The 21,697-nt window shown below is 44.1% G+C and overlaps 1 protein-coding gene across 1 annotated transcript in view; it reads right to left on the bottom strand.

The window, feature by feature from the left end:
* Nucleotides 1–8,548: 8,548 nt before the first annotated feature.
* DOC2B (double C2 domain beta) overlaps nucleotides 8,549–21,697 on the bottom strand; it is a 29,660-nt gene continuing 16,511 nt past the window's right edge. Inside the window, 3 exon segments of the mRNA XM_037494357.2 lie at nucleotides 8,549–14,510; nucleotides 15,052–15,148; nucleotides 15,898–15,979. Of these exon segments, the coding sequence (XP_037350254.1) occupies nucleotides 14,374–14,510; nucleotides 15,052–15,148; nucleotides 15,898–15,979 (316 nt within the window). The 3' untranslated portion in view covers nucleotides 8,549–14,373.

The following is a 21,697-nucleotide window of genomic DNA, read 5'->3' as shown; positions in this document are numbered from 1 at the left end:
CATTATTGCGCCTCCATCCTTTATCCTAAAATAAAATCTCTAGTCCAAAAACATTGATGATACTGTTTGCCTGAATGTGAAAAGATCTTTTTTCCTTCCATAAATCATTTGTTTTTCAAAGATGATGTATTTTTTGGGGGGAGAAGTTTACTGTAACCTGCTTGTGAAGAACTCTTCAGTGGTCCAAGTCAATGCATTTCGTAGCTTGTCCTCTAAACCAGGTAACAACATGTTATTTTAATCATTAAAGTACAACATGCATTTAATTTAATACAAAGTGTAATTATGGATTATTTTCTAGCATGGAATTTTGAGTTGTATAAGCTGAATGTGTCAGAATAATTGTTCTTTGGCTGAGGTTATCCCCCCACCCCTACTATCACTAGCAGGGGCAGAGAATAATAATTAAATTCATTCTCAGTAATACATGTACACAGAGTAAAATAATAGTACAGTGGTTACCAGAAACGGTGTGTTTAGATAGTCTATATAGTTATGTGTGTAGACATTTAGTTAATAAAGACCATTCTGTGGCAGGTATTTATGACTGCCTAACATTAATGTACTTAGATTTTTAAACCAGTTGACTGCATTTGGACTTTCAGATTGTTTCAGCCTTGCTGTGGTGCTACAGTAATACCCTGTAGTGGTCTCTACTTAAATGCCTACTTGTGTATCTGTGTGCTACATTTCTAGATTTCTTGTGTCAGAAAACATTTTCAACTGGTAAATATGGTCTTCTCCATAAGTGTGGTTATACTTTATAGCTTCATCAGCAGTGTATGAGAATACCAACTTTATCACCACTTTAAACTTGTTGCTAAATGTTGACACCAAAAGTATATTCTGTGCTCTTGGTCTTGATAGTGAAGATTTAGAAAATTAAGTCCTCGTAGTATATGTTGTTAACATTTATAAATATATGGGTAGTTGGAGATGATTGTATATAAATCATCCTCTCTCCACATGGAACCACCTGCAAGAGATCTAAAGTTCAATTTTTTCCCCACAACAAATTGTTCAGGTGTTTGCAGCATAGTGATCCAAAGCTGAAGGAATTTATAAAATTGTGGTGGTTCTAAGTGGTTTAGGAAAACCGCTAATGGGATACAGAGTTTTATAGGCTGTTCCCATACTAAATCATGTATGGCTGGATTTGATAATACACAAAGTAGGTGCTAATGTTTTCCCAAAATTGTCTGATTTGAGGTGATTCTGTAAGTTAGGTTGTCTACTGAGTTTTTTGTTGAAAGTTTCCTTAGTTTGATGTGTAGATTACTTTCTTAGATGTGTTCAGGAGACTAGAGGCTTGAGCATTTATTTTCAAGGATGAGTCAGTCTTGGTGTGGAGGAAAAATTACTGCTTGAAAACAATGGAGGCACTTAGGGGAGTGAAGATTGGTACAGGTCGTGAGATCCTTACCAAAGCGTGTACGACAGGCAAAACAAATGTGACAACCTGTAAGGACTTTTCATTCCTAGTCCTGTATCTGTGGGTATGAGAGGTGGAGTTAATCCTTTTCAGCTCTTGCTTTAAGTCAGTTGATTTCAATAGGAATGAGCTACCACTACAACTCAAATGCAGTTTATGTTTTAATTACACTTACGCATACTTGCTTTAAAAAAGTTGTAAGTCCAAAGGATTTCTAAAATGTTATGGGCCACCAGTAAACTGGTATATATCCATTTGTGGGTTCTGGGTTGGATGACCAGAAATGCAAGTCACCTAAATCTTGCTAGGAAGAGGAGCATGAATTGAATTGGATTCTAAGGGGAAGTTGATGGAACAAATGCAAATGCATTGATTACCACTTGAGAGTCTATGCGATTGGACAGTAGAGAGTGAGCATGCTAAAAAGTTGAGATAAAGGTGAATCTTTGTTTTGAAAATTGTAACCATAGTTCACAGGAATCACTGGTAAAATTCTAAGATGGATCAAGGGATCTTGGTTTTTAGAAAAAGTGGTTATACTGAATCTACCCCCCCCCCGAACACCCAAAATCAATCCCTATTCTTGTTTTTTGTTTTTTTTTTTTTGCATTACAAAGACTTCTAATTGTTGATAGTAATTAATATTTACCTAACATTTAGTATCAACTATATACCAGGCTCTGTTCACTAAACAGTATTTGCAATCTAATGCAAAGGTTCCCAATAATTAGGTGAGTTTTCACCTGTATTTTGCAAATAGGAAAACTGGGATATGGGAAATTGAGGAGCTTGTGCAAAGTTAATGACTAGTAATATCCAAACAGGATTCAAAAGTTTTTATGACTGAAGTCAGCATACTCAAAACTGCTATGTTTCCTGTGTTTACTATTTATTAAGTCTTAATTAAAATATTTTTCTCTTTTAAAGTGATGGTTTAGAAATATATTCGGATATTTCTGAGATTAGCATGTTTTATAATTGATGTCTTCAAAAGCTATTATTCATAATATAGAGGAAATTATGATATATTTAGGGTACTTGGGTTGCTGTTTGAAAAGAGAATGTCTTACTGTTTAAATAGTTACGGCAATTTTTTTAAAAATCGCTAGCTTACTAAACTAGCACTTTGAAAGTAACTTTTTTTTTTCTTTAAACATTGGCGCACCATTTCCACTGTTAAAGAGTTTAGCTTGGGCAAGTAGAGCCAAAAACCACATAGGTAACTGGTGATGATTATTGTCAAGTTGCCTTAGTACTGTGACTTAATTTCTAGGAGAGTCTAAGTCTTGATACTTTAAGGTCTAACTCATTCCCCCATTTGTGGGGGAACATTATTTCTAAAATATATTTACTGCTTGTAAAGAAACGTGCCTGTACTATCAGATACTGCTTTGGTACTCTTGTGGCATTAATTTACTGTGCCATGCTGTAGGAACAATCCCGGTGTGTGTAAGGTAGAAAATAGTTGAAAAGACCTTTGCTTTTCAGACTTTCTTCCCTTACATAATTGAAATTAAAAATACAACTGTCCAACCTAGGTGGTATGAATCATTTCCACAGACTTTCCCAGTCTAAAGCTGTCTTTTCAATTGTGCTGAAAGTATCAGCTTTCTTGCTTCTATTATATTTTGAGTCTTCAATCAAGACCCGTTTTTGGCATTTAAAGTTTTGGTGCAATATGGTTGTGGTACGGCCTATTTTAACATCTAAGGCATTTGTCCATTGATGGCATGGTGAAGCTGTAGTAACAGACCACAAGAGCTGAATTCGCTCAGAATTTGCTTTCAACAAAATTCTAGAAACAAAAAGTTTTTTTTATACAGTCAACCTTGTTTATGAAGGAAATAAAAGCCAAAAACATTGAAGAGATCCAGTGTTACCATTTGGGTATAAAGGTAATACATAATTCAAACGTGTACAGCATATTTCCACAAATTAGCCACAAGAATAGGATCAATATCCTGGAAGAGTACATCATGGCCCCTTGGTCATTAATTACTCTTACTCTTGAAACTGAAACCAGTATCTTGATGCCATTGATCCGTTTCGCCTGTTTTTGAATTTGGTATAAATGGAATCATAAATGTACCTTATTTTCCCTTATGTTTGCGAGAGTACGTATAATTTCCTGTTTTCATGGCAATATGGTACTTTGTCACATTAGTGTGCCATTATATAGTCAGTGGGTGGATGTAAACTATTTTCAATTTTTGGATGTTGTAAATTATTGTCGTTTGGTATATGCATGTGTGCTTTAAAATGTTGCATATATAAGAATGGAGTTAGTCATAGGGAAAACATTCAGTTTTAGAAGTGGTACTTTTAGTTTTCTGCATTCTTAGTGGCATGTTTGGTATTGGTCACTCATTTTAGTTGTCTCCTGGTGGGCATGTAGTGTTGTCTCTCTGGATTTGTATCTTCTGATGACAACTGAAATTGAGCACTATAAAACATGTTTATTGACATTTGGGTAGCCTCTTGTTAAATACCTACTTTCGCCTGCGTTTCTATTGGATTGTCATTTTCTGGATTTATTGGAAGCCTTTATAGGGTATAGGGAGTAGAGTGTTTTCATGATTGTTACTGCCCTTTTCTTCCATTCTGCGCCCTGCCTTTTAATTTTTTTTTTTTTTGTGAACAGGAATTGTCAATTTTAGTAAAGTTCAATTTATTCCTATGTTTTAAGGTAAGTGTTTATGTGTCTGTCCTATTTTAAGAAATACTTGCCCACCCCAAGACCATTAATCTCTTGTTTCATTTTCTAGAAGGAAGCATTGTTTGACCTGTCATATTTATATCTCGAATCTATTTTGTGCATATGATAATGGGGAGATGTTTGAAGTAGCACTTTTCCATATGGATATTAAATTGACTCAAACCCATTTATTCCATTGGTCTACTTGTTCTAATGCTGGTATAACACTGTAGATTGAAAAATAATTGTTTATCTTGTAGTGTAAGTCCAATTTTCTTGTTGCTTTTCATGATTGTGTTATTTTTGACCCTGCATTTACATACACATTTTATAATCAGTTTCAATTTTAATAGAACTGCATAAACAAAATCCTGAGAATTTTATTGAATATAAACTTGGGGAAAATTAGTATCTTTATACCATTGTGTCTGTTAATTCATGATATAGTATACTTGTCCATTTATTTATATCTTTAAAAAATATGGTTTGTAGTTTTCTGTATAGAGGCCTGGAATCTTTCATTGTATTTCTAGGTTTTGGTTTTTTTTCCATGTTATTTTGAGGGTATTTAAACTGTCATTTCCAAATTGTTCTTACAGTAAAATTGATTATTGTATATTGACCTTGTTTTCTGTGACCTTGCTGAATTAATTTATTCTAACAGTTTGATGTGGATTGTAGGACAGTTTTTAAAAAAGGATTTCTTGATACAAATGAAAGTTTTAAATGCATCCTTTTTGTGTGTGCTCACAAATATATGCAAAATATGTTCATTTCATCATCATAATGACAAATTAGAAATAATCTAAATGCCCTTCCGTCATGGCACATCCTTACTACATATACTGTGTTGCTGTTAAAAAAGGTTGTAGTTAACTATTTTCTGCTAGTACAGATTTCCTGCATGCAGTGTTAAAGGAGAAAAGATAACGTGCATAATCTTATATGGGTAAAACAGGAAAAAGCTGTATTTGTACCTGCTTATCTTTAGAAAAATTCTGAAAGGTAAAACTTATGAAAGGCTTTGTTACGGTACAATTGCTATGTAAAAGTTAAGTATTTGTATATAAACTATATAGTTTGATAAATTTTGGCATATGTATGCACCTGTGAAATCAAGATAGTACAGTCTCTCAAAAGTTTCCTTTGTTTTAGCTTGTAATTTCCTTCCTCCATCCCCAAGCAACCACTAATCTGCTTTCTGTTATTTTACATTAGTTTGCATTTTCTAGAGTTTTCTGTACGTGGTATTCCTCAAAGGGTATTTTCAAAGTATATGTTCTTTTAGGGGTTGTGTCTGGCTTCCTCCAGCATAGTTTTGAGATTCATCTGTGTTGCTTGTATCAGTAGTTTGTTAATTTTTTAATTACTGTGAAGTACTCCTTTGTTATGCTAAACCATAATTCACCTATTGATGGACATTTGGGTTGTTTCCAGTTTTTGTTATGAATAAAGCTGATATAAATGTGCGCAAGTCTTTATATGGGCATATATGACCTTTTTTTTTTGTTTCATAGGAATGGAGTGGTTGCATAGGACAGTAGGTGTATATTTAGCTTTCGAAGAAACGGTCAAACTTTCAAAGTGTTTGTACTGTTTTACATTCCACGCTAAGTGGAATGTTCCTCCAAGTCCTCACCAGCACTTGGTATGATCAGTCTTTTTTGCTAGTACAGATGAGTAAATGCATTGTTATACAGGGGAAAAGTAAGATAACGTGCATAATCATATAAGTAAAACAGGAGAAATAATCTGTATTTGTGCCTGCCTATTTTTTTAAATATTTAATAGGTACATAGTGGCATCTCATAGTGCTTTTAATTTGTATTTTGCTAATGACTACTAATGTTGAGCATCTTTTTATGTGTATATCTGCTTCCTGTATATCTTCTCTGGGGAAGTGCCTTTAAATATTGAGTCTTGAAATCCATGAACAAGGTATGTAAAATAGGTTGTGCCTTGTTTGATTTCAGCAGTATTTTGTTCTGTGCAGTGAGAGATCTGTCACTTTTTTGGGGTCAGATTTATTAATTATTTAATAATCTTTGATTTTGTCAATACTAGCTTTTTAATTTCAAGTTCAGATTGCTTATTGCTAGTATATAGAAATACAATTGATTTTTGTGTATTGACCTTACATACTGCAACCTTGCTAAACTCATTCTAGTTTTGTTTTTTAGTAGATTTCATCAGATTGTCTTCATGAATACTAATGTCTGAATTTAAGCTTTGTCTTCTTTTTTTCTCCCATCAGGAGACTTTGTTAGTCTGATTGCTCTGACAGAACCCATCCAGTACATTGTTGAATAGAAATGGTAAGGGTGGATATCCTTGATCTTATATGGGGAAAGGCATTCTATCTTTCACCATTAAGTATGATGTTAGTTAAGTTTTTATAGATGCCTGATGTCAGATTGAGGAGTTTACTTCTAATCCTAGTTTGCTGAGAATTTTTGACAGGAATGGAAGTTGAATTTATCAAATCTTTTCCTACATCTATTAAGATGATAGGGGTTTTCTTTTTTACCTTGTTAATACAGTGAAGTGTGTTGATTGCTTTTTGAGTTTATCCATGGATACCTGGGATAAACTCTAGTTATGTATTATCCTTTGAAAATACTTGGTTTGCTATGACTTTGTTTTCAATTTATTCATTTTGCATTCAATTATGAATCCAGGCCTGAAAGTTGTGGGTAGTGAAAGAAAGGTTAATAGCACCAAAAGGTTTTCTTCAACATGTGATACGAAAGGACAAAATAGAGAAGTTGACATCATTCATAATCTTGAAGAAAGAGTGGGAAAAAACAGTAAATATAAAAGATTAGTTAAAAAATCTAAAAATGTTTAAGGCAAAAATTATAACCAGACTGGAGTTCATAGACACATCATGAATCCATTTAATTGTAAGTTTCTTAAATTTTATTTGATGTGATAAAACATTAATTCTAAATAGACCTTGAAAAGGCTATATCTAGGGCAATCACTATAAAAGCAATGCAAAGAGATATAACCCAGAATCTGTAGAAAGACTGAAAAATGTTCAATTCAGGAAGGCAGTGGAGGCTAAATGTATCTGTGCTGCCAATCTCAATGAGAAGTTTGGAGCTCAGCAAGATCTAATTCTGATAGTTGGGAACTTTTGAATTTTGATGGCTGTAAACTTTTCTCAGCCTTGTTAATACTGCAAATGAATCCTTTGGGAATTCATGCAGATTAGACCATGTTATACTTTGAAATACTAAAGTATTAAAAATATATCAATATATAATGTATTAATATATCAATATACTATATAATATAATCAATAATAGTAAACTTTGCAGACTGAACTATTTCAGCTGCCATCTACTCCCATTGATACAGAATTTGCAGCTTAATTTTAGCCACGTAAGTGCCTGATAAAAGTTTTTTCTTTTAAATTTATTTTATTTATGCATGCAAGATCTGGGGTGTAGGCTCAAAGTACGGGGGTGAGTATTCACCAGAGACAGAATGGGGAGCAGAACAGGTGGATCTACTGAAATACACTGCTGAGGGGAGCAGTGGGTGAGACAGTAGAGGCCTGTTGTGCCATGTGGGTCAGCTCCCTGGCCTGAGGTCATACTCATGCTGCAGTGGCTGGTGATCGCTTGATAATGCTGAGACTTGAACCCCTGTGCCACCAGGGAGGCCCAAGTGCCTGATAAAATTTTACAACCTTCAGAGGAACTTAGCAAAATATGGCATCTCATCAAATGCCATCATTCATAACAATCCAAATATAATCCAAAATTACTCAGCCTATAAAGAAACAAGACCGAGAGACCCATGAGGATCAATGGGGGTTGTCCCTCAGATGACCCACATATGTAATTTTGTTGTCATTGTAATACCCCTCGTCTAGCAAATAAGTATTTTTTCAGAATCTCACTGATAATCTTGTTAAACCACTTGTCATCAGCCACGATGCCCATGCTGTCTAGGATCTTGATGTCCTTGGCCTTGAGAAGAGGCATCACCCCTGAGGGCAGCCAGCAGGTAGGAGGTGACAGCATATCTTGGTGGTGGCACATCTTGGTGTAGTGGCTTCATGCATGTGACCTCAGCGGTGTCAGCAATGGAAAAGGGTGGTTTGTAAAAGACATGGTTGGCCCGGTATGCCTTGCCCGAAGCTGTGGTTTTACTATGTCATCTGAACCCTTGCTTTTGACCCAAGGTGTAGAGTTACAACCTGAACTGATTCATCTCCTGAGAGATGAACTAAGCTAAACTAAGAGTCAGAAAATGTTCTTAGGTAGTGGTGGAGCACCTAGCTACAAGGCTACCACTTTGGATCATTTATGTGCTTGGGAATAAGCTGAGAAAGTGAGTGTGCTAGGAGGGGCAGGGAGGGTGTGGTTTACATGGTGGTAGACAGGAAAATCCAAACACACAAACCTTGGCATCTCATTTGTTTTTGTCTTTCCCATAATGTAGTTTATTGTTTCAGTTAGTTCTGGGAAGCCATAAAAGTTTGCCCCAGTTCCACATCTCCAGGTAAGTTGTCTGTGGCCAGGGGACACAGGGTATTGGTGGTGTTTCAGGTGGAAGCCTGTTGGGGAAAGATGAGCACTATATTCGTTGAAGACATGAGAGCAGGGGCCCTAAAGGAGAGCCCTGGAAAATCTTTCCTGGTAGAGTGGTATCCTGCTAGTTCTGGGTTCTTGGGGGTGAATGGGACTGAACCTTCAAGGGATCTGGAGTCTTCCATTAGGCCTGGAATACCATCTGCTTCCACTATAATGGCATAGCAGTGAAAAGGAAGGAGTTCTGTAGCTATTAATACTAGGGTTCAAATCCCATCGCTGCCCCTTAATTACCCTTGAACATAGTCCTCCGTTTTTCCATCTGTCAAATGGGTACGTAAACCGGTATCCCAATTAATGAGAATTAGATGAATACAGCACTTAAAGCAGTCTGTCTTTTTTTTTTTTTTTTTCAATTTATGCAAACAAGAACTGGGGTCTAGGCCAGAGGTGCAGGGGGTGAGAAGACTCACCAGAGACAGAATGGGAAGCAGAATAGGTGGTCCTACTGAAATACACTGCTGAGGGGAGCAGAGGGTGAGACAGGAGAGTTCTGTTGCGCCATATGGTCAGCTCCCTGGTCAGGGATCAAACTCAGGCCTCAGTGGCTGGTGTTAACTTGATAGTGCTGACTTTAACCCCTGTACCGCCAGAGAGGCCCAAATTATCTCTTTTTACCCTTGTGTGCATTGCTTTGTGGTGGATGTGTTGGGTTGGTCATCCTGGGCTACCACTTTAGCTGGGGCTCTGTGCAGCAGTGTGTGACTGGCCTTCCTGACATCCTAATTGCCTTTCAGTCTCTTCCCTGGCCTCATTCCTCTCCTCAGTCTCTCTCAGCCTCTCTCAGCCTGCCTTCTGTTTGTCTCCTGACCCCTCCCCGTTCTTTCTTTTTTTAAAGATTGATTTATGCATACATGAACTGGGGTACAGGCCAGAGGTAGGGGGGGATGAGAGGATTCACCATAGGTTGCCACCAGGGAGGCCCATTTCTTCCTTTCTTTACGCAGGATAACCCTATGGTACCTGGGGTCGGGGGTATGGGGGCCTTTCTCATCTGTCCCCTATCAGTTTTCTGGCATGTAGGAGTCTTGTGCACAGTCATCTGGGTTTGGATGAGTGTGCACAGCATCATTATATGCTCCAGGCACACAGATTTGGTTCCTTTCAAACAATGCCCATGTTGGCAGATTTCATCCATTCATTAACACAGTGTAAGCACAGGTTTACTCTATTCAGGTTTAGGCCCGGGTTACTGGGGTAAATAAGATGTGGCCTCTACTCTTCCTGAAGGTTAGTGAGGGGAGAAAGGAATAAGCAAATACACAAGGTGATTTTGATGATAAAGTGCCGTGAAGAAAAGAAAGGTGACTAAGGTTTTCAGAATAGCTCTCACAAATAGCAGACACAAGTTGAAAACCTAGATGATCAGATAGCACCAAAACAGCAGGCAGGTGGGGTCTTTGTCAAGAAATAAAATCTGACTTTCGTGAATGTAAGCAGAAGAGGAATGTACGGGAAGGGCATCGGTAGTTTAGATAGTAGGGGCAGGAGACTTGGAAAATTAGGCCAGCACAAAGGCAATTGTTAAGGAAGGCTGGAAGCCAGACCTTAACCAGAGAGTCATGCCACAGTAGACCATTGTTAGTGTCCAGCCACTATTTTGGATACTGGATACCATTTGTGCCATGAGTCCTGAACCCATTGGCACACTATCACCAGAGGGGCCTCCAAACTGGGCTTGGTCTGCCCAGGGCTGCATGTTTGTTCTCTGCCTGTTAGAACTGAAGTCTGCTCCCATCTCAGAGTGAAAGCTGTAATCCCCCACATGTTCTGTTCTTCCAATCCTTCATCTACTGCCCTTCCCTTGTCCTACCCTGCTATGGCTGCATTGACTCCTATTCCTCAGTTGTGCCAAGCCTGCCCCCATGGTCCTCTGGGAGCACGGTTTCCTTTACCTGCAACACTTCCCCAGATATCCCCACAGATCTCTTCCTTACCTGTGCCAGACCCACTCTGGAAGCCCCCTCAGCCTTCCTATGTAAGCACAGTCTCCCACTTACCTGATACCCTTATGCCCTTTTTACTCCTTGTTATCTTTGAACATACTGTTTGTCTTGTTGGAGGAATTCGCCCCAGGGGGCCTAGTATTAATACCAGGTATTAATACTGTCTACCTGGTATTAATACTCCACAGTTTGGAGGAGTGGGGGATAGCAGGGGTGCATGCTGAACCTGGTGTAGAATATCTTGGAGCGCTGTAAGTTGAATCCTATTTGTCACAGGTATTTGTGATTCTGCACAAATAACGCCTCTTAGCTTCAGTCTTACCATCCAGAATGGGGAACCTGCCTCAAATGGATTCTTAGTAAAGAGTAAATAAGAGAATGTGCTAGGCCCTAGTGGCCATTCTCTTCTATCCACCCACTCAAATTTGTTAAAATAAGCCTCCCAAGCCAGTATGAACGCAACGAACGCATTTACTTTGGATTATGTCATTATAAATATTAACAAGTAAGACTTAAAAATGACACTTTCGGGTACAAAAATTGTATGTGGAGCTGCAGTTTAAGGACAGTTTCTGCAGCCATCACATGGTAGCAAAACGGTGTTAAGCAGTGCACGAGTCTGCGTCAACGACAGCCAGAGTCCATGCATTGGGAGGTTCTCTCGGTTTGAGAAGGAACAAAGGGCGGGGCATGCACGGGCCGGGAGGTGCAGTTCCTCGCTCTCGCCACTAGAGGACAGGAGGTGACCGCTTTCAGGTTTGGAAGACGGGCCCGTCAGGGTTGGCTAGTTAGTGGCGATGGGCAGGGTGAAAGGTGGATGCAGCGCATTGGATGACCCCCTGGTTTCTGGCACCGGACTTTGGAATAACTTCTTGGTGTCCAATTTCCCATCTTTGTGGGATTGATGGGTCAGCAAAAAAAGATGCCAGTTTGGGGTCAAAGGCAGAGCTGATATCAAAGAGCTTTTTTTTTTTTTTAACAGAGACAATCTGCAAGGTGTACGGAACAGTGCCAGGGTCCTGGTGAAGGTTGTTATCCTGGGGCTGTGTGTGCACAACCTCCAGTTGGGTGGACTGGCTGTCTAAAAGACCCTCTCCCCGTTCTGTCCTTGGGATTGGGTTGGGCCACCTTTTAGGACCAAGTCTACCTTGCACAGCCTTGGGCAGTAGAGCACCTTGTAATGGGTGCCAGGGAAGTACCAGGAAACCTGGGTTGTCTCAGCTGGGCCTGTATAGGCCCCATCACTTGCTGGGGCTCAGTTTCTCTAATAAGGAAGTTGTACAGGGGGAGGCACACATCCCTTTCTAGCTTTGCCACAGGAATATGTCCATGTCTTCATAGAATGGAGGCTCCTCTCCAAAAGATGGCCTCTAAAAGGCAAATCTAAGATACCAAGAGCTCACCCAGACACAAGGTCCTGCAAAAATATTCCCTCTTTTCACTTGAAGTCTGTACAAGCTCTCCCATTCCAGCTCCATCAAGGCAAGGCCTGAGCCACACGCACCTCTGGGTGAGTCCTAAGTGGCATGAATGATTTCAAAGCCATCTAGAGGATGAGGCAGCAGGATAGTGAAGAGACCCACCCCACTTCCATCATGCACCAAAGCTTACCAAGCTCTCGTGAGTATCTCTGCTCAGCCCCTAGCTGGAGGGAGGGGGAGGGCAAGTTTCAGCCCCTAGACAACCAGTGGATGTGGCAGTTAAGAGGACATGGGCTTGAGTCTTGGTTTACCTCTTCCAGCTTCAATCTTAGTTTCTTCATCTGTAAATAGGGATGACAAACGCACTTCACAGTGTTGTGAAGATTCATTGCCACCACATGTAATTGCAAAGGCTTAAAGAGAAAAACCAAGGCTCCATGACCACTGAAAGTCACCAGGTATTGTGGGGGGCTAGAGTCTTGTTTTTCCTGCAAACTGGGAAAGGGCTGATGGGCACTTGGTGGGATTTGCGTCATCACCCCAGGCCTCAGATGGTGCTGTGCTTTGTGTTTGCAGCAGAAGGTCCAACTTTTCCCCCGTGCATCTACTATTACTAGCATTGGCTTGGGTAGGAACCACACAGGGGTGACCCCCAAACAGCTAACAGGACCTCACATGTCTGATGTATGAGCTTAGCACCCTACTTCCCTGGAAGTGAGGTGTCTAGAGCTCTGGGCTGGGGGTGGGCAGGGGCCATGGAGCTTTGTCTGTCTCAACTGTAGTAGGGCTGGAAGGCCTTGGGCAGGTCACTTTACCTCTCTGGAGCTCTGTTTTCCATCAGTGAAGTGTTGGGGTCAACACAGAAATTCCTAGGTTCTGCATGTGTTCACTCAGCCTTCCCGAAGGCCGCTTGGTCGGCAGTTGAAGTGTGGGGCTTTATGCTTGGTCCGAGGATTCTGAAGTCCTTAACCCTTTCCCAGAGACTGACCTGAGGTTCAGCTAGGCTCACATACCTCCCCAGAAGTAAGGTCCCGGACTGCTGCCAAGTACTCCTGAAAAGCCATCGGTGGTCCAGTAACCATGGGCAACCACCTGAGTCCCCCTAATACCTAGCCCTGAACTCAGATGGGCCCAGGCAGGGGGAGGGCGGGAGAGAGGTCAGGAAGGACAAGGAGAACTGTTTGCTTCCATGTATAAGGGACCCTTTTCTCTATTACAGCTGACCTGATGCTTTCGCTGGGAAGGAGGCAGAATCCATTCTCCAGCCTCTTCGGGACGAGAGCTCAAAGGTGGGGCAGCTAGGACCAGGACCAAACTTGACTCGGTACCAACATTAGTTTCTCCATCACACTTCACATACCCTATGGCCCCACCATAAGCTCAGCTGCTCTGACAGCCAGGGGTGGGGTCTAGGCAAGGCCGGGTGCCAGTGCCACTGGGCCCCCCTCCTGTTGTAACAAATCTGGCTTCTGAGCTTCTTGTACCTACCCCTTTGGACCCTGGGTCTCAAAGGGTCCCTGACATGATCACCTTTTCCCCCTTTAGGTCCTGTAACTGATTCCCTACACTGTTTTCCCCTTGTTTGCATAGAAACTTCACTCACCCTTCAAGGTCCTGCGGAAACATTATCTCCTCCAGGAAGCCTTCCCTGCCCTCCTAGCAGTCAGCAGAATCCACAGCACCTATAGGTAGGCCAGGCTGGCCATGGCATTCCTCCCCCCCCCCCCCAAATTGCGATATTTTATTTCTAGCTAAATGGGGATCTCCCTGACAGCAGGCCCTGGGTATCTTTCCGTCCCAGGGGACTGTGGAATCGGTCCTGCCTCTAACGTCACCTTTTCCCTACCTGCCCATTAATACCAAAGATGAAGGGGTAAATCAGGGTTTCCTTTTGGGAATAAATGTTCTTCAGAGTCCTGTCCTTCTGTTGCCCTTAATCTCCCCCTACCAGTCATATTCTTACTGCCTTGGCACCCCTGCACTCCTTTCAGCCTGAGGTCCCCTGTGACTGCCAACACCTAGTAGGGTTCTTGCCCCCCTGGATGGCCTTAGGCCCTTCCTCCAGGTAGGTGGTGAGGCCACAATCCTGTCCACGCAGTTCAGTGTCACTTTGTGGCTGGGCCCTCCATGGCCACCAAACAAGGGCTGCAGTGGCTCTATGTCCAAGTAGATGTCCTGGATCCTCCCCAACGTGGGAGCTGAGGCCATTGGTGGCAGTTGAGGAAGCCCAGGGCCAGGCCCACACCGGGCCGGTTGTGGTGGTGGAGGGGGCCTGTCAGTCGCTGAGCACGGCCCCAGGGAGTTCGTTGGTGAGAGTGTGCCAGCGCTCAATCCGCTTGTCCTTGTTCTTCAGGCAGTCAAACCAGTGCTTCAGACGCTCGCCCTTGGCATTGATGCCCAGAACCACACCACCTGCAAGAGGGGCACGGGGGGCAGTCAGGGACACAGCAACCTCCTGCTGCACCTTGTAATTCTGTGCTTCAAGGCCTGACTCTGCCCTGCCCACTGGCTTCTGAGGGTGGACAGTGGCCTGCTCGCCAAGCCATACTCTAGGCTTTCACAGATCAGGGCCCTGGTCCTGCCCTTTATCCAGGACCAGAGCACTGCTGGGGGTGGAGCTCAGTGTTAAGTGTTAAGGGGAAGAGATGGGGGAAGAAAGGGCTAGCCCCTCTGCGCACAGCCACCAAGCCCACCTGGAATTCAGAGCCACAAGGCCTCAGTCCATCCCAAGGTAAGACCCTCCCAGGCCTCCTTAGTTCTCTAGGTCTGTCTCTGCCTCTGTCACATAGGTACAGGCTGCACAACGTGTGAGGACCCTCACATCTTGCGGTAGGTGGTTTCTGAACCCAGTTTTCCCCCAAAGGCTTTGCAGGAGAGGCTATGGCCTGATTCAAGTCCACTTCCCTTGGCTGAACGCACGTGGTTAAATGGTATTCTCATCATGTCCTCTTACCAATGAAATCGTTGGATTTTCCAATGTCATAATCCCAAACGGTGACCTCCAGAGTCTTCTTGGCTAGGTCCCCATGCTTAATCTCGTAACAGAACTCCTGGTGGCCAGAAGGGATAATCAGGGTCAATGCCACATGACTAGAAGGGCTCGGGTGTGGCGAGGGCATGACTCAGGAAGGATGAGTGAGTGGGAGGGTGGTCAGGGCACGGTGGTGGATGATGGTGGAGTCTCATCTATTTCTGACAGCCGGGCTGGGGTCCACGCCTCTCTGCCACTGAAGCTAGTGTCTCAAGATGCCAGAGAAGCTCTTTATTTCAAATCAACAGACACTTGGTGGCCTTAGTGTGCTTGCTCTCTCCTGGGTCTGGCCCTGCTGACCACTCCTTTTGTGGAAATCTATCTCAACAGCTTCCAGGGTGTTCTAACATCTGCCGTCTCCCTCACTCTCTGGCAGTATCTCTTCTGCCACCTTTAATGGCTCAGATTCTGCCTGAGGCTTCTTGGCTCCTCTCCTTGGAGGTCCTCTCCACCGGCACCCACTCTGGTGCCCAAGGATCTGGCTCTGCACCTGCAGCCTGGAGCAGCTCCAGTCCTCCCACCATCTCGCTCTCCTCACACCTCCGCATCAAACATGGCCACCATTCTTTCACTCAGATCCTCTGAAGTGCTTCCCAGGCCTCTCTTCTTCCCCCATCCCACCCCCTTGACCTAGTTCAGCCAGGCCTTTCCTACCCCTCCCCTCCATCGAGGGGCTGTCCTGTCAACCCCTGCCCACCTTCTGTCAACACTCCAGGGTTTGGGGGGAGACTGAGCAGCTTCCCAGTATCTTCACCAGCCCCCTCCTACCTCATTGAACTCTGGGTTCAGGGTCTTTTTCTTTACCGCCGTCTTATGTTTGGATTTCTTGTCCACATCTGGCTTCAGGTATCTGGAATTATAACCCACAGACAGGGCGAGGGTAGAGAGAACCGGGTTCAGAGGGAGCCGGCAGGGCTTAGAAGAGCTTTTTATCCTTGCAGGACTTTCCCTGGACAACCCCATTCATCCTAATTCTCGGATTCCCTGGCACTACTGTGCCTAAGGTGGGTGGTCAGTGTGGTGAGAAACAAGTGGTTTCTTCATCTACTGGACTTCTAGTCACATGCCCACTTGTGAGGTTTACCACAGACCTTCCCCCACCCCATCCCCCTAGAAAGCGGACTTTTCCTTGTTCCTGGAGGTCTCATTTTCACAAAACTTATCTCCCCAACAGAAAAGCATTTTTAGCAGAGTTGGTTCCTCGCTAGAGATTTTTTAAAGTAGGTTTATTGAGACACATAAAATTCATCTGTTTAATAAATTTAGTAAGTGCAACATCACTGGAGCTTTGAGGAAGGCCTTGTGGGCAGTAACAGTTCTTCCCACATGGAAGAGAAGTTGGACTTTCAAGCTCTCTCCCTCCCTCTTCATTAGCTCCTTAGTCTTAGCTGCAGAACAGCTGTCTTCACCTGAGGATCAGGGAAGTGAAGGGAATTGCTCAAGGTCACACAGCTGGTCCCCATAGGGCTGGTGTGAGAAGCCAGGACAACACCTCTTCAGTTGTAGACCTTCTCATGACAGGACAACTGTCCTGCCTCTTTTGAGAGTGCTCTGGGGGTGCAGACCACATCTTTCTTATCCACCACCAGGTTCCTGACCCAGCTTACTGCCTGGCCCTGGGTAACTCCATAAACTTTTGAACAAATGATACTTTCCTAGAAGTGAATTTACCATCCAGAGACACATGTCAAACTTCTTGCATCATTTCGCCAAACTGCCCTCCAAAAAGACTGGTTGACACACGTCCTCACAAAGCTGACTACTTAGAAAATCCTTGTTGGTTTGGGAGGAGAAAGTGGTATCATTGTTGGTTGACTTTGCATTATTTTTGTAACAATTTATACAAGTTCATGATAGAAACACTAGAAAATATGTATTGACAAAAGTTGTGTTGGGAGAGAAATGAAGACATAGGTCCACACAAAGCCCTGGGATGTAGGCTAGAGGTGTGGGGGTTGGAGGACTCACCAGAGAGTGGGGAGCAGAACAGGCAGATTTACTGAAATGCACTGCTGAGGGGAGCAGCGGGCTGAGGCAGGAGATGCCTGCTGCGCCATGTGGGTTGCTCCCTGGCTGGCCAAGGATCGAACTCTTGCTACAGTAGCTGGTGATAGCTTCATAGCACTGTCTTTAACCCCTGTGCCACCTAAAGCCCTGATTTTTAAGCAGTTGCTTACAATTATTGAAAACGCAATTTGATAACAAGTGAAGTGACGAACAAAACTACTGACGCACACAGCCACGTGGATGACTAATGCACTTATGTGATGTGAGAGCAGCTAGATTCCAAAGGCCACGTACTGTGTGGTTGTTGCCATTATGAGAGAGTCTAGTATAGAAAACAAATCCACGGTGGGCTGGGGGAACTTTCTGGGGTTAAAAACATTCTACATCTTGACTGTGGTGTTAGTAATAAGATTGTATGTCAGTCAAACTTCAAAATTTGAAGTCAGAACCTCAAACTTGACTTTTAAAAACAAGTTTGGCTAAGGGCGTGTTATCTTAAAGCTCCCACCCAGAGATGGTAAATTTTTTTATTTCATTTCCTTAATAAAGCTTTCATACGCTTGCCAACCATTTTGCTATTTATTGTTTTTTGTCGCTTCGACTTGCTCTTGGCCTGTTCCCCTTTGGCAGTTTGCAAAGGGAGTGACCGTGGGTCCTGCACAGTAGGAGTGTCTCCCTACCCCTGCTTTGGGAAGGAGAGTTTTCTGGGATCCCCACATCCTCAGCACACTGCATGGCCCACATTCATCGAGTGACCCCTCACCCAGTCACTGGGCCCCCACAGCAGGGTACTAGGCATTGTTCCTGTCCTGCTTCCAGGCCTTTGTCCGTGCTGGTTTCTCTGTCTGGAGTACCCTCTCTGCCTCTCCTCACCATCCTGGGTGAGCTGCCTCAGTGCCCTTTGCAGGTGTGACATTTGCAGGCAAGGGACCCGCTCTGGCATAGCCCCCGTGGCCTTTTGCTCCCCCTTGCTCTGTTCTGGCCACCCAGGCTCACAGACCCTCTCCAGCAGTGGCCCCTCTGGTCCCTTCTGCACAGTAACTGCTGCTTGTTGAAGGCCAGAGCCCAGGTGGCTGGAGGGAGGGAGTTGTACAGGACAGCACGGCACGGTGCCTCCAGTTCCTTTAGTTCTAGGTATAAAATGGAGATTATAACAGAAGTGACTGCAGAGCATCAGCGGGAGGCTCACTAGGCCTAGCACTGCCCCTGAGGGTAGTGAGTCTATTACCAGCATGCTACTGCTTCTCCCCCATCATACCCTGAATAGCTGGATTTGGGGTCAATTTCTGGCCTGGAAAAGGGGAACTGGGGCAGGTGTCACCTAGGAAGAAGTTTATAAAAGAGGGTGCCATGTGGAGAAAGGGGAACCCTCATGCATTTGCTGGTGGGAATCTAGCTGGTAGAGCCACTGTGAAAACAGTATGGAGGAGTCTCAAAAAAGGAGAAACAGAGCTACTACAGTATCCAACAATTCCACTTCCGGGAATATATCCCAAGGAAATAACAGTAGCTGGAAAAAGCTATCTGCACCCCCATGTCCCTCACCGCATTGTTCACAACAGCTGAGATACAGAAACCATCTAATTGTCCGGTTTCAGAGCCAGACAGTGTTTTCAGTAGCTCCACCTGCTCTGCTCCTCACTCTGCTGAATCCTCTCACCCCCCGCACCTCTGGCCTACACTCCAGTTCTTGTGTGCAGAGGTAAATCTTAAACACAAGCGATCCAAGCTCAGATCAGACTTGTGGTTAACCAGGGAAGGGGGTCCCACAGAAAGGTGGGGCGGGATGGAGGAAAGTAGTTAAAAGAGACGAGATAAAGTCCTAAGGAGGTGCTGTGCCAGAGGTGACTGCAGCCACGCTGATGCTATGCAGGCGAGTTAAGAGTAGAGCCTCAGACTCTGGTGAATCCTCTCACCCTCCTGCGCTTCTGACTGTACCCAGTGCTTGTATAAACAAACAAACAAATAAATAAAATACGTGCCTCTTTAAAAAAAAAAAAGAGTAGAGCCTCAGCGTTCTCACAAGGAGCAAATTTTTCCTTTCTGTTGTATCTCTATGAGGAGATGGATGCGCCATCGCTTCTCAGTGTAAATGAGGCAAAGCATCATGCTGTGGTTATAGTACCCTCTGCTGGTTCTCAATAAAACGAGAAAGAGCAAGGGTACTGACCCAAGGCTTTGCTCTATCTAGCTCTGCCCTTAGCATTCACCATGGCTTGTCCCTAGCTGGCTCTCTTCTGGGGTCCTTGCCAGGGACACACTCTCAGGGCCACACCACCCAGAATCTAACCAGGGCCCTTATTTCGTCTGCCTTCTGTGAGGAAGAGGACCATGGTCCATGAAAGGGCCTTTCAGAGGCAGCGAGGCTTGAACGGCCTAAACAGGGCCTCTTCTCACCCAGAGAATTATAATCAGACAAGGGGGTTTTGAGGCCAGGGTGGGGCCCCCAGGGCAAGTGTGGCTCTGATACAGGGAACCACCTACAGATCTGCCCATTTTTAAAAGGTCATGCTGACCCAGCTGCGGAGGTGGACATGGCTTGCATGGGCCCAGCAGTTCCCATACTGACAGGGAGGAGCCCCAGGCTCGGAGGACAGGGTCTGCCTGGCTGTGGGGGTTGGCAGAACTGTTCGTTTTCCTGGGTGAGACCCTGCTTTCTGGCTAAACAAGCATGGGACCCTGGAATTCCTGTCAACCTGGCAGGTGGGCATCGACCCTATTTTAAGATGTTCATAACAATTTGGCTTCAGATTGCATTTGCGCCCTGCCATGGGAGAACTCTAGCATGATGGGTACAGGTAGAGGCACTTTCCTCCTTCCTCACCACCACCACCACCACCTTGCAAAGCCCTGCAAGAGTTAAGAAATGTGCAGAAATAGAATCACCCGTGCACCTTCCTGCGGTTTGCTTTTGGGCTCAGCATAGCTGTCCGAGTTAATTCAGCCAGTCCTCATTTATTCATTTTGTCTGCATAGTACTCCATTATATGCATATGCCACATTCTATTCATCTTTTCCTTTGCTGACGACTGCTACCCAGCTTGTTGCTAGACAAGCCATGCTGCCATCAACAGCTCTCCGCCCACCCACGCGTGGGTTTCTGGGCTATAATCCTGGAAGGGAAAGTATGCGGCTCGGTGCCCACACGTTTTCCTAGTTTACTGGCTCCTGCCAGTTTGCTCTCCAGCCATACAGACTGGTTAGCTCCTAAATGTTTGCAGCATTGTTTTGCTAATGTTGAAGCTGGGGGCCAATTCCTTATTTTTCATTTGGAAAAGCAGTAACTCGGGCCTCCCCGGTGGCGCAGCGGTTGAGGGCTGGGTTGCGAAGCTGCTCGCGGCCTCTGCGGCGCCAGTTCGATCCCCGGCTGCTCCCTGGCCACTGGAGGAGGGTCCCACATGGCGTGCAGACCTCTCCTGCCGCCCACTGCTCCCCTCAGCAGTGTACTTCGGTCCTTCTGCCTGCTCTGCTCCCCGCTCTGGCTCTGGTGAATTCTCTCACCCTCCCGCACTTCTGACTATACCCAGTGCTTGTATAAACAAAACAAACAAACAAATAAATAAATCATAAATAAATAAAAATACATGCCTCTTTAAAAAAAAAAAAAAAAAAAAAAAAAAAAAAGAAAAGCAGTAACTCCTGTACTATTTACCGGGAATCTGCACTGCAATGCAGTGGGCCCTGGTCAGATTCCCGTTATGTCTGGGCACTGCTTCTGGGGCCTGGCGGCATTAGGTTTTAAAAATAACAGCTTTGTTGAGCTATAATGAACATGCTGTGTGATGCACCTTTTTTAAAGTACACAATTTCATGCATTTTAGTATACTCAGACTCAAACATCAACCACAACAAATTGCAGAATATCTTCAGCCCCCAGAAAGAAACCTTGTCTCCATTAGTCACTCCTGCCCCAGTGCCTGACAACTACTCCACTTCCTGTCTGGATTTGCCCATTCCAGACTTTTCATTAATGGAATCATACGATGCATGGCCTTTCGTGAGTGGATTAGCATAGCGTTGTTAAGATTTGTTGTAGCAGGGCCTCCCTGGTGGCGCAGGGGTTAAAGTGTCAGTGCTATCATGCTATCACCAGCCACTGCAGCATGAGTTCGATCCCCTGCCAGGGAGGTGACCCACATGGCACTGCAGACCTCTCCCGTCTTGCCCGCTGCTCCCCTCAGCGGTGTGTTTCAGTAGATCTGCCTGTTCTGCCCCCCACTCTGTCTCTGGTGAATCGTCTCACCCACTGCACCTCTGGACTGTACCCCAGTTCTTGTATGCGTAAATAAATCTTTTTAAAAAAAATGGTTGTAGCAGAAATCAGTATTTTGCTCCTTTTCATGACCAAATAATCCACCTGTCAACCTGGTAGGTGGGCATTGAGCCTATTTTAAGATGTTCATAACATCTTAAATACGACTGAGTATGTTCATGCAAAAGTTTTTGTGTGAACAAACATCTTCAGTTCTCTTGGGTGTATGCCTAGGAGTGGATCAAATTGTAATTCTATGTTTAATCATTTGAGGAACTGCCAGACTTTTCTGAAGTAGCTACACCATTT

This window comes from Talpa occidentalis, unplaced genomic scaffold, assembly GCF_014898055.3.
Source record: "Talpa occidentalis isolate TD23 unplaced genomic scaffold, MPIMG_talOcc4v2.1 talOcc4.7, whole genome shotgun sequence".
Lineage (NCBI taxonomy): Eukaryota > Metazoa > Chordata > Mammalia > Eulipotyphla > Talpidae > Talpa > Talpa occidentalis.
This window is presented reverse-complemented; position numbering and strand designations above follow the sequence as displayed.